Here is a 12,432-nt window from a genome sequence, read left to right on the forward strand (position 1 = left end):
GAAATTATTTGAAACGAATAAAGTTACCCACCCCCCAGTAATCCACAGGAGATCAATATCCATCAAACACCTGCAAAACCCCACTCCAAGTCTAGGCTAGCTTTCTTACCAAAAAAAAAGGTCTAGACCAGCTTGCATGAGCTAAAGAGAGATGACTAAAGGGGGGGAAAAAAGGAAACAAAGGAAAAGAGATTGGGAGAAAAAAAGGAAACGAAGGAAAAGAGATTTAGTTGGTCCTGAATTTCTCGAGAAGAAAAATGTTTTATGATTGCTATTTATCATCTATGATAACCACCACCAATTGTAATCATTACTAATATGATAATTGTTAAAAAAAATATATTATTTATCATTATTGATAAATAATCAAAAATAAAATTTATATTTTAAATTTCAATTTAAATAAATTCAATTTTATTGAAAAAATTCACTTTTATGGTTTTTATATAAAAAAAAAATAAATATTTGAGTTAAAATTTATCATATAAAATAATTATTGTTATTAAATTAATAATATTTAATTATATATTAATTTTTATTTTAAAATTTTAATTTAAAAAATAAATATTTTTAATAGCCATTTAAATTCATAAATGGCTTATAATTTTTCATTATTGCCCATTTCTTTTTCTAAAATTTCAAAGATATTCCTTTTGTCTATTAATCTAATTAAATTTGTATGTACCCATAAAAATAAATAAAATTGTAAATTAAAATGTCAAATTATTTGCTTTTGGAATTCATTAAATATTCTAAAATAGAGGAAGACGGTGTTATTTCTAATAAGTAATTAATTAAAAATAAATTTTTTTTACAATAAAAAGTGCATGAAAGTCACCATTTCCACGCTAATTAAGCTTATATTACTTAATTAATATAGTAAAAAAACACTAAATAATTATATTTATGTCATATCATGAATAGTATATGTGTGGTAAATTCAGAACGACAAGGACTTTTCAGAAGAAAGAGGGTGGGAAGCGATAACTTTCACCCAGTTTTACACACAAGGATGGGTAGTAGTAGCAATACAATTATTCTGAAATGATTATGATGTCAAAGCTAAAAGTGATACAATTAGTTCGACAAAGTTTCTCAATTAGTAATTTGATAGTATTAGATAGCTAGAAAAATAATTATAGATAGCATGAATTACATGAAAAATAGTTAATATATAATGCTCAAATATTCGATTAATTATTTTTGTGCAAGGGCATTTTGGTCATAACAACATCTAAGCTTCACCACCCAGCCATCTAAAACTAAAGGAAGGTGGTGGTTGAATGGGAGGAGAGTGGGCAGTGGGAAAGGAGCAAATGGTGTGTCACTTTCTTGCTTTGGCTGCTTTCCCTAAGCAATCTCTTTCTTTGACTTGGAAGCATTGGAAATTTTACTGTGTCTCTCTGATTGGCTTGTCTTTTTCTTTCTTTTTTATTTTTCTTTTATTATTATTATTATTTTTTTTAAAATTCAAAATAAAGAAACGCAAATAGCAGAGAGAAAAAAGCAAAACATGCATGCATGATTTTCCTCAATTGCTGCTTTCTACGGCTTTGTGAAGACCCACAAGGTTTGTCTCCATGATCCTGTGCAAAGAGTCCCCACACTTTATTTTTTTAGAAACTTTGCCAAAGAAAGAGATGGTATATGTTTAGCTATCTCCACCAATCCATCCTTATGGTTTCCTTTTCTTAACCTCCCAATATTTCTATGCTTTTTGGTCTTACGTGAATTCTACACTTGATTTTTTTAGTCAATATATATACATATATAAATATATACCACATAGTCTTCTTCTATCATTTAGTTTTCACACGCAAAAACACACACATGTACACACAAGAACATGCATTGTTGAAAATTTATTAACCTCGTCAACTATTTGATAATTTACATCATTACATAAAATCATGACTATATATATATATATATGGGCGTCTAAATTTATCACATAGTTAATTTTGTTGATATGCATTGATAGTTTGAAACTAGACTAACTTCTATCAATCTAACCTTTTGAAAGTTAATAGTAAGCTAATAACTTTATTTTATTAAAAAAAAGTTCGTAACTTTATTTATCAGAATTTGATGATTATCTTGTGTTAATGGGTATACTTTTCCCAAGCCTACCATAACCTTTTGTACTTCATTTACATATTGCTTATTGTTTTTTGCATGTATGATTGAACCTTGATAAGTGGAAAGGTAGGAAATTGAGAAAATTTTATTTTCCTTTTCTTTTTCTCTTTCTCTTTTCCTACAGCTAAGAAAGTTTGATAGGACTTTTTGTCTTCTTTTCTTTTGGGTGAGCGGGCTGCATGTAAAAACAATGACGTGCCAGGGGGGGCTTTTTGAAAAAATCAGAAAAAGGAAAAAAAGGTTAGCATGCATGGGAAAGCAGCTAGAAATTCCATGTATGTACGTAAAGAGCTTTATACACACACTGCTAGATCAATATCACCAAAATGAAGTCTTCTGTTTGTCTCTTACCTTCTATCTTCCAATTCTCATTTGCCAATTAAATTTACCTTATAAATAATATTCATAAAAGGGGTTCCCATCTTTCCAATCTTTTCTTTCTGTTATGTGTATTAATCCCTTCCGTCAAGTACCATGACATATTAATTAGGTAGCATAAATAACTTTGTTCTTCTAGTTAAAATTGGTTGTAAAAAAGAACATTCACATATGGAATGTATGATATCTTTATTAGTGAAAAGTGGCCTCTTTCCTTCCTTCTCCTTCAGTGCTATATGTTCCTTCAATTTTTGTCCTCGCTACCAAACAAATTCTAAGTTGATCTAAACAAAACAAATATTTTTTTTTTTTGGGTGAAAAAAAATATATATTCATTTATATGTTGGGTATATATGCTAAATTATTTCATCAGAAATTTTGTTTTTTGTTTTTTGTTTTTTGATTTTTTTTTCCTGCAAAATAACTGTTTAATTAACAAAATAGGCCAAATATATATACTAGCGCAAACCTAAAAAGGTGCATGGGATTCACAGCTAACTTCCAAAAAAGAAAAAGTAATGTTAGTAGTGGTTGATTATTGAACCTTTTTAAAATTGGTTGGAATTTGATTTCATATGTGGCATTATCGTGATAACGCATTTTTCATAAATTGCTTACAAAGTTCCCAATTACATCAAAATTATATATATATATATATATATATATATAGATCTATTCTAATTGAGAATATCTACTAATTTATTATGAGAGACATGCTGATATATATATATATATATATATATATATATATATATATATATATATATATATATATATATATATATATATATATATATATATATATATATAGATACTCAAATCGCTTAGTAATAGTGTCCCAATGAGTATGAAACAAGGAAAGCTATAATAAAATATATATTATAATAAATTATTAATAATTGAATGTACGTGGATGTGTGGCAGCATTTTCTTACTTCGTGTAGTCTGCTGCCAGACAACAAACGTATATTTGGCCTTATTAGGCCACATTAATCAATGTTGAAACACTTTTCAAGAATTTTTGGTTGAGGTTGGGCGTTGATTAACGCATCCAAAACAAATAAAAAGTGAAAATGTTGATTAAAGTTAAGCCATGCATGCATTGATTCAGTGGTTGATTTTCCCTTTCGAGAAAACCAAGTTAAGTAGAGAGAGAGAAAAAAAAAAAAAAAAAAAAAAAAAGCTATAGCAGGGGTCCATATAACAAACCTACGGATAATTGGATGGATTATTATTCAAATGTGATACTCGTTTTCTTTTCTCTTGGACAATTTTATTATCCGTTACCGTCGGAAAAAAAAAAAAAAATTTGAATTCTAGTTCTGCGGGCTTTAGCTTTACTAATTTTTATTTATTTATTGGGTGAATAGCATTAGCTTTACTATCAGTCTATTGATGTGTGTAAAAGCTATATAGCAGAAATGAAGAAGAAAACAAATCCCTTCACAAAGACTAAAATTAATGGTATAAGAAAGTCCTCCTCATGTATACAATTTTTCATATTCATATGCCGAGGACCAACGTCGGAAATGTGTGCCTTTACTATTAAAATTTTTATAGGTTTTACCAAATAAAAATAAATAAATAATACTAATAGACCATCCATGCTATAAAATATAAGCACACCCTTGATATCAAAAATATCAAAAGCGTGTATGATAGATTATATGTATACAATTTTTCATATTCATATGCCGAGCAACAACGTTAGAAATGCATGCCTTTCTGTCTATTAAAGTTTTTATTAGTTTTGCCAAATAAAAATAAATAAATAATACTAATAGACCATCCATGTTATAATTTTGCTATAAAACATATGCATGTTCTTGATATCAAAAGCATATATGATAGATTACATGAAATCAATCGATATATCTGGTGGATTAAATATAATTGAATCATATAACCCACTATAATCGATGGATTACAAATAATTCACTGGGCATGTATTTAATATTGAAGGCATACACGCATTTTATAACAAAAATGTCTAAATTATAGTACATAGCTAGCATTGAAAATTTTCAAAATGTTGTAGAATTTTGAATACATGAGACATACTGGATTTATGGTCTTAACATTGAGGTTCATTATCGGAGGAATCCAAAAGTCATAAAAGTCTTAATTTAAAACCTTTTTGTTTGAGCTAAAAATTCATTATGGTATGTTGCGAACATTTTTTTATTTGAATTTTGCTATTTTTTACCATTAGTAACGATCATCTGCTTATGTAGTAAATTTAAACTAAGAAAATGTAAATCTTATGTTTTTTATACTAAAATTTTAAAAGTGAACATTTTAATAGTAAGTATTTAAATATTTATCTGAAATGTAGATACCGTTGATATTCATTCACTGACGGTAACAAATATATTTTTTCTTCCTTTTTATATTAGAAACTATATGTACTACATAGTAAGTATTAAACATTGCCACTTATCTAGCTTGGATTTCAATTAAATCATTTTTTTTCTTTTTTTATTTAAATGAATCAAATCAAAATCTTATATATGAAAAGGTGAGGATGTTGTCATTAGACTGTCTCCACAAAGATAATTTAAATCATTAATTGAGATATTAATATTTTTAGCATTTGTTATGCTATATCGAAACTTAGGATGATTCCTAACTTGAAAATGAAAACATGTTCTATCACACAAAAATGTATTTATATATATATATATATATTATATACTATATATAGAGAGTTAGTTTTGTTAAATTACCATTAATTTCAAAAGTTTAAGCTATTAGGATGTGGGTTTATTATATATATATATATATATATATATATTAAGCTTGTCTAACATTCCCCCCACTTATAGATATAGGATGTGGGTTTATTATATACATCAAATTTGTCTAATATTCTCCCTCACTTGTAGATAAAAAAATTATGTCTATCAAGTTTGTCTAATATTCTTCCTCACGTGTAGGCTATTTTAGTCTTTACAAATGTTAATTCCTTGAATTGGTGATAATGTGATGATAATAGGATTTTAAGCTAGGATTTTAGGATTTTGAGCTTTGATACCATGCTAAATTATTATTAATCTCAAAAGCTCAAGTTATTAAAATGTGAATTTATTATATATATCAAGCTTGTCTAACAAGTCTCTATGTCAAACTAATGTATGGTTTAGCATCAAGTCTTCATTTATTAACTTGAAAAATCTTAGTTGGGCAAAATAAATCATGCATGTAGGAACCTAAAGAATCATAAATTGTTTTTAATCTCAATACAAAGACCAAAAAGGGAAATTTTAATGATAAAATCATTAAGTCAGTAGATAGGAGTAGTTATTTAGATATATATAAACAGTCTTTTATCCGAACACCTTGATAAATTTTTGTAAGGATTTCCATTTTCAACTTTTGAATTTTTTTTTTTAAAAGTTGAGATTTAAAAATACATTTTGGATTTATATAAATTCTAATAGGATTGAAATTGCTCTCATAGAATTTTAATATTTCATTAGATTTATATAAAACCAAATATATATTTTAAAATTTAAATTTTTGAAGAGATTTAAAACCGATAAATGAAATTCTGATGATTTTAATAAAAAAGTCACCGCTATATATCAAAAAAAATTCAGCTACTTAATTTTCTGAATTCTAAATGTCCATCAATAGAGATTTTAATAAAAAACTCACTGATATATATATATATAGATAAAAAAATTTTAGCTACTTAATTTTCTGAATTCTAAATGTCCATCAATAGATTCTCATAAACATATATATGATCGTAGAGCTTTACAAAACTAAAGATTTGTAGGAACAAGGCAATCAATTTGGTTGTTATATGAAAACAATTTATAAGAGTTACGGCATAAAGATATTAGATCTATTAACAAAGAATTTTATATTGTGTCCTTTCTTATATATCTATCAAGGAGTACCATCAAACCCCCCTTTTTTTTGCTTTAAAAATACTATGACTTTATGGCTAATACTTGTCACTTTTTTTCTCTCTCTCATCTTTTTGCATGCTCTAATTAGTTTTCTTCCTTTCACATACATTTGCATGCTTGGCTGACGCATGCATTATCAATTTGTGATGTCATTAATTTATTCATATGCTTATTTTTTACTTTCTATAAATATATAGTTCTCAAGTATAGAAACACTTTCCAAATAAAATTATCATTTGCACAGTTACTATTCAGATAATTGCTTAGAAAATACTATCAAACTTTATGGCTGATGGTTGTCACTTCTCTTCTTTTTGCATGCTTTAATTAGTTTTCTTCCTTTCATTTATATATATATATATATATATATATATTTGCATGCCTGGCTGATGCATGCATTATCTACCTCTGATGTCATTTACTTATTATCTACTTCATTTTAGTCCTCAGATATAGAAACTTCAGTTTCTAGATTAAGTTATGATTTGCATAATTATTATTCAGATATTGAGCAAGCCCAAAATGTACTAGCTAATTTATTTAATCCTTTGATCAATTCAATTTCAATTTCTTTTTTTTTCTTTTTTCTTTTTTTTTGAATTTTCAACTTCCAATTCTGTGTGTGAGATAGGTTGATTATTATACTCGGGAACATACACATGTTCAATTTGAAAATTTCATATACTTTGTGTCAAAACAAAATTATGAAGTTGAACGTGAAATATTGGTTTCCTTAAAAATTTATGCAACAGATAGACTTTTCTTAAATTTTTATTGGAAAAAATTACTTGAAAGAACTGTAGAACCGTAGAACCGTACTGGTTCCATATTGAAATAATAAAAATAAACAATTTATGTACAAAAAAATTAGAAGAAATAAATTCTTTAAATTTTAAAAAAAAGTTCGAAGAAATAAATTTTTTCATTTTTAAAGGTGAATATATTTGCAATTGGGCTTAAATGGATTAGTTCTGTACTGGCCCAGACTTCAAGAAAAGTTGGCTATTCAATTGTTGGGTCCAAAACAGTGTATTGGGCCAAATTACCCTCAAGTAGATCTTCACAAAACCCGGCCCAAAGGCTAAGAGCAACGTCATTCTATTGGCTTTCTTTTACGACGTCGTTTCATAAAACTTTCGAGAGGAGTTTATGAAATTTCCAACTCGGTCCCTTCCTGTTCTTCCCAATTCTCAGAGCCACAGATCAGACCCTCGTTCTCTCTCTCCTCTCTCTTTCCCTCTCCATCTGTATACCAGAGATGGACTTTCACAGTTTCAATTTGCTTGTTATCTTCTTCCTTCTCTGCTCGCGAGCTGGGGTTTTTACTTTCTCTCTCTCTTTCTTTGTTTCCCTTTTTACTGGATAAAATTTCTTCACCATGTGATGCGTTTGTACTAGATTGACGATCTGATAATTATTTTTGGCTTCAATTTTTGATTCAGGCCGAAGGTACTGGATCTGTATTCTTTGTCGATGGCTCCGGTAATCAGTTTATTCGCAATCCTTCTCCGAACGATGTCGACAAGGTAAATTCTACGCTATTGCTTCGTCTTGTGCATTCATTTTTTTTTTTTTTTCATTTTCAGTTCTTTTATGAGGAATTTTCGTTTAGCATTTGATTTGAATTGATCGTTTGCTTATAGTTCTTTTAGTTGATTGCGAACTTTTTCAGAGATTTTGATGAACTTTCAATTTGCCAATTCTATATTTTATATATATAATATATAAATGTAGTAGGAAAATGATTATTCCATTTTCCTAATGTCTTGGTATAATTGAATATGTTTGATTAAAATTTGGAAAAGCTAAGCTTTGGCTTGATTACGTGACAAGTTCTGTTCTTAATGCATAAATTTAGCGATCCATTAAAGAAACAAGGTATTGCTAGGGTAGCGTTTTAAATGGTTTGTCAAGATTTTGTTTTTGTAATTGTTGATGACCCAAAATAGATTCCTTATTACATACCATTTTACGATCGCAGCCTGATTCAATGGTGGCCATGGAAGTTGGTGCCGCAGTCTCAGTTTTGCTTGGTCTTGCTCCACCTTCTACACTTTCTGCGGCTAGCTCATCTAAGGTTTATAACTGATGAAAAATACATTTTATAGTTTGTAATTGCTTGCAGTCCTTAATAAAATAGAAGAAACAATAAATTTACTTCCCGTAGTTAATATTGTAAGTTTTGGTATTTTTTTTGCAGTTGAATGAGGTTCTCCAGCCTAATCCTTTCAATAGGCCTCGTGCTGTTTTCATGCTGGAAGTTAGAGGAATTGATGGTCTCTGCTTTTGATATTTATATGTATTCGACTCTTAGTTTACAATTTTTATTGGTTTTGTTATTGGCATAATCCACAAATCAGTGTCTTATACATGCAGATCCTAGTCTTGTAGTCAAAGGTGATTCCATTCTCAGCGATGCCTATGGTAGTAAGATTGTTTTTTATTCAAAGGAAGCCGAGATTCAATTGCCAGGTATTCCATCTAGTATGGCCATTCATACTGTAAAGTTTAATATATGAACTATCATATCAACTATATGGATAATAATCGCATAATAATCACAGATGAAGATGAGGTAGCTGTGGTATCTTTGGATGAGCCACTGGCAGATTGTACTGATAGAGAAATCTCAGATTTTGTGAGTAATGCACATGTCGTTGTTTATCTCCTTTGTGTTTTTGAATCATTTCATTTCAACATAAATTTATTTGGATTTTCATTATTATTTTTTTAGGCAACTTGGATGGGTGGATCATATGTAGTTGATATGCTGGAACCATTGAACGGAGAGTTGACTATTCCATTGGGCAGTGGTGCCAATGCAAAGTTTCATATGTCAAAGGTGGTTCTCTGGGTTTAAAATTTTTTATTTGTATCATTTAATGAGCAACAGTTGTCTACAAAGTATTGAACATGAAAATATATCTCTCTTTTTTTTTCTTTTTTTTTTTTTTTTTTCTTTTTTCTTAATTCGCATTTAGCATTTATCGGATGGATAATATTTTAATTGCTTGCAGAAAGCTGACAGGGAGTTTATAGTGAGTCTTCTATCTCTTATCCACAATTTTAGACGGGCAATAGAACTGCATGAAGATTTATCTCAAGGCACACAACATCCTGCTGAGTTAGTGACTGGTCATTATGATGGCATTAAGGTGATGTATCCTTCAGTTCCTTCTTTTATAATCAGAATTTGGTGTGAATGTAATGTGACCAAATATTCCTGAAATATGTCTTTATAGAATAGAAATATTATGGTGTTTCATTACATATTTAGATACTAATATACAAATTTGGCTAACTGGTACAAATACTGCATCAAGCTGTTCAACAAGAATGGTGTTTTTTGGAATGAACCAAATAAAAAATATGGCTTAGTATAGGTTATATGGCTGTGTTTGGTTCGTCTTTAAAGAGAAATTCTTTGGTCTATTGAATTTAAAACAAGATTCTTCCATGATGATATATGAATTGGAAAATGCATTTGAGAGTTTTAAACTTTAAAATAAATATATAAAATATGTATTGTATCATACATTGAGAGAGAGAGAGAGAGAGAGAGAGAGAGAGCTATTCCTTTTGAGTTACTGCATTAGTTTTTATTATTTTGGTAATGAGAAGAAATTAATACATTAATTGACTAGTACGTCAAAATATAATTTTGACAGGTAGATGAATTTCGAAAACTACATTTACATATGTTTGTATATTTATTGATGCCTTGTCTGTGTGTGTGGTTTAGTTAGACTAGTATATGTGCCTTACTATAGTTCTTCATCAATTATTTTCTTTCTGTAAATGTCATTGACAGGTCTTGCAAGAGCAATATGGAACTGAAGCCATTGCTCAACATGGAAAGGAGTTACTACTTGCTACATTGACCAAGATATCTAATTCATTGCAAAATGCACACAAAGGTCAGTTATATTGATTTTCTGTAAATTAAATCATCTTGTACTCCAGCAATCCCATGCCAAGTTTCCTAGGGAAAGGAAATTCCTAGTCATCTAATAGCCTTCACATAATTAGTCCCATCTATAGCCTTGTGAGATCCATGGATACCAGTGAGATAAGTTGATGGAATAGGACACTGAAATTATTTCTTTAGATTAGAATGTCTGAGTGAAAATATAAATTACAGGTTGTTGCTGCTAATTTCTTTTGATGCTAATTCTTGCGGCTTGAAAGATTTTATTGTGACATTACTAATTATTAATATTTTTTGTATTTACTTGGTTGAAATTTATAGTCTTTCCTCTCATAAAATTAATGTTATTTTTGATAATATGGCAGGTCATATTGTTGGTGTTATCTCCTTCTATAAATCATCTCCTCTGGAATCAGGCAAGATGTTGAATTTGAGGTTTATTCCTCGGCCATCTGCACGTTGGTTAGAAGAAACAAAAGTCCCTCATGATCTGAAGGTTGAAGTTGTGTTGGTTAGACGGACACTTGCTTGGATCACGGGGATTATACTCATCATTGCAACTCTCTTAGGGGTAAGATCAAAACTGTCAAGAGCGTATACAGCATGATGTGTTGTAGATTGAAATATAGTAATTAAGTAATGAAACCAGTGCTTAAGCCATTTTAGAGAAAGTCAATTTTTCCAGTCACATTTGCTGTCAGGATTACTTATTTCTTGGCTTAAGTCAATTTTTCCGGTCATATTTCCCGTCAGGTTTACTTATTTCTTGGCTTACTCATGCAATAGAACTGTTAACAAATATCGTTTCTGTGCAGGTATACTTCCTGTTGAACATGCCACTCACAAGGGATACCCTCCTGTATTCCAATGTTAAGCTTGACTAAGCATGAAGGAGTTCCTAATTACCAGAAGAGGCTCAGGTTGCCATTGATCCTCCTATGCATGTGTTTTATGTAGATGAATCATGCAGATATCCATGTTTCCATTGTCGCGTGAAACCCGTTCCGTGTTTTATGATATTAAAACAGGTAGCTATAGTTAATCTGAGTTTTCACATTAAGGCATTGGTGGCTAGATCAAGGAGGAATTGGCATTATAAAGAGAAGTTAATTGGTCTAGACCTTTTTTGGTTTTTTAAATGTAAAGCATGAAACTAGGCAGTGGGGTGAGCGATACTTAAGCAAATTTATATTACTATGTGCATTTGCTGGTTGAGGAATTGTTGTGATGTGTATTTGTTTAAAATCTAGATTTTTCTCATTTTGTATTGTAGCTTCTGAATTATGAATAATGAAAAACGCATTCGATTTTTATTTGTCGTGATGACCAATAAAATTTCCTTTTTTATTCATGCATGTAAATGTGCACGCCAACTAAACCACTTTTCAATATATATATATATATATATATATTTTTTGTCTCTTTATTATATATGATTAGGTTCCTATAAATCTTACATGCCAGGAAGATTCATGACGACAGATCCAGAGCAATTAAAAAAAAAGAAAAGAAAAAGTTAATTAGTTTATTGCCATTGTCTTGCATTATTCCAAATTAATTAATTCATGCTTCTAAATTTTATGTCTAAAATAACACGATTTAAGAGTTTTTTTTCCCTGTTTCAAACATGAACTTAAAAATTATATATTTTTCATTTTTTTTCTTTTTTCTTTCTTTTTGAATAGAAATTTATACATAGGGAAGAAAATATAATTTTTTTTTCTCTCAATTTTATGTTGTAGTTTTTATGTATATGCACACTGAACCTCGAAAATTCTATAGTGAGGACGGTCCGCATAAGGATCGCAATATTAGTGATGATTTTTTATAATATTAACGACGATTTTTAATCATCATCAATACTATAAAAAACTGTCACCAATATTGTGGTCCGCATGAGGATGCGGACCATCCGCACAATAGATGGACTGTACTGAACCTTATAATTTTTCTTCGCTTTATTAAAACAATTATGAAACATTTTCCTGGATCACCTATTACTATCCTATTTTGATTTTCACGCTCAATTTAAATAAACCATATAAAAAATAAGTAAAGAAAACATTTAAC

General features: G+C 29.2%; 1 protein-coding gene across 1 annotated transcript; it reads left to right on the top strand.

Moving 5' to 3' along the window:
* Positions 1-7,592: 7,592 nt before the first annotated feature.
* Positions 7,593-11,717, top strand: LOC107422525 (uncharacterized). Its single transcript, XM_016031986.4, has 11 exons — positions 7,593-7,752; positions 7,877-7,960; positions 8,416-8,511; positions 8,635-8,710; positions 8,811-8,906; positions 8,999-9,072; positions 9,169-9,276; positions 9,452-9,589; positions 10,246-10,351; positions 10,728-10,933; positions 11,178-11,717. Exons 1-11 carry the CDS (start codon positions 7,693-7,695, stop codon positions 11,244-11,246), a joined length of 1,113 nt encoding a protein of 370 aa, XP_015887472.3. The 5' UTR covers positions 7,593-7,692; the 3' UTR covers positions 11,247-11,717.
* Positions 11,718-12,432: the final 715 nt, after the last annotated feature.

This window comes from Ziziphus jujuba, chromosome 3 (assembly GCF_031755915.1).
Source record: "Ziziphus jujuba cultivar Dongzao chromosome 3, ASM3175591v1".
Lineage (NCBI taxonomy): Eukaryota > Viridiplantae > Streptophyta > Magnoliopsida > Rosales > Rhamnaceae > Ziziphus > Ziziphus jujuba.

What these genes read in the sequence shown, in the direction of transcription:
- LOC107422525 (XM_016031986.4), top strand. Translation starts at nt 7,693, where the DNA reads ATGGACTTTCACAGTTTCAATTTGCTTGTTATCTTCTTCCTTCTCTGC. An exon ending in TTCTCTGCTCGCGAGCTGGG is followed by an intron (nt 7,753 to 7,876) that starts GTTTTTACTTTC and finishes TTTTTGATTCAG; the next exon opens with GCCGAAGGTACTGGATCTGT. An exon ending in CTGCGGCTAGCTCATCTAAG is followed by an intron (nt 8,512 to 8,634) that starts GTTTATAACTGA and finishes TTTTTTTTGCAG; the next exon opens with TTGAATGAGGTTCTCCAGCC.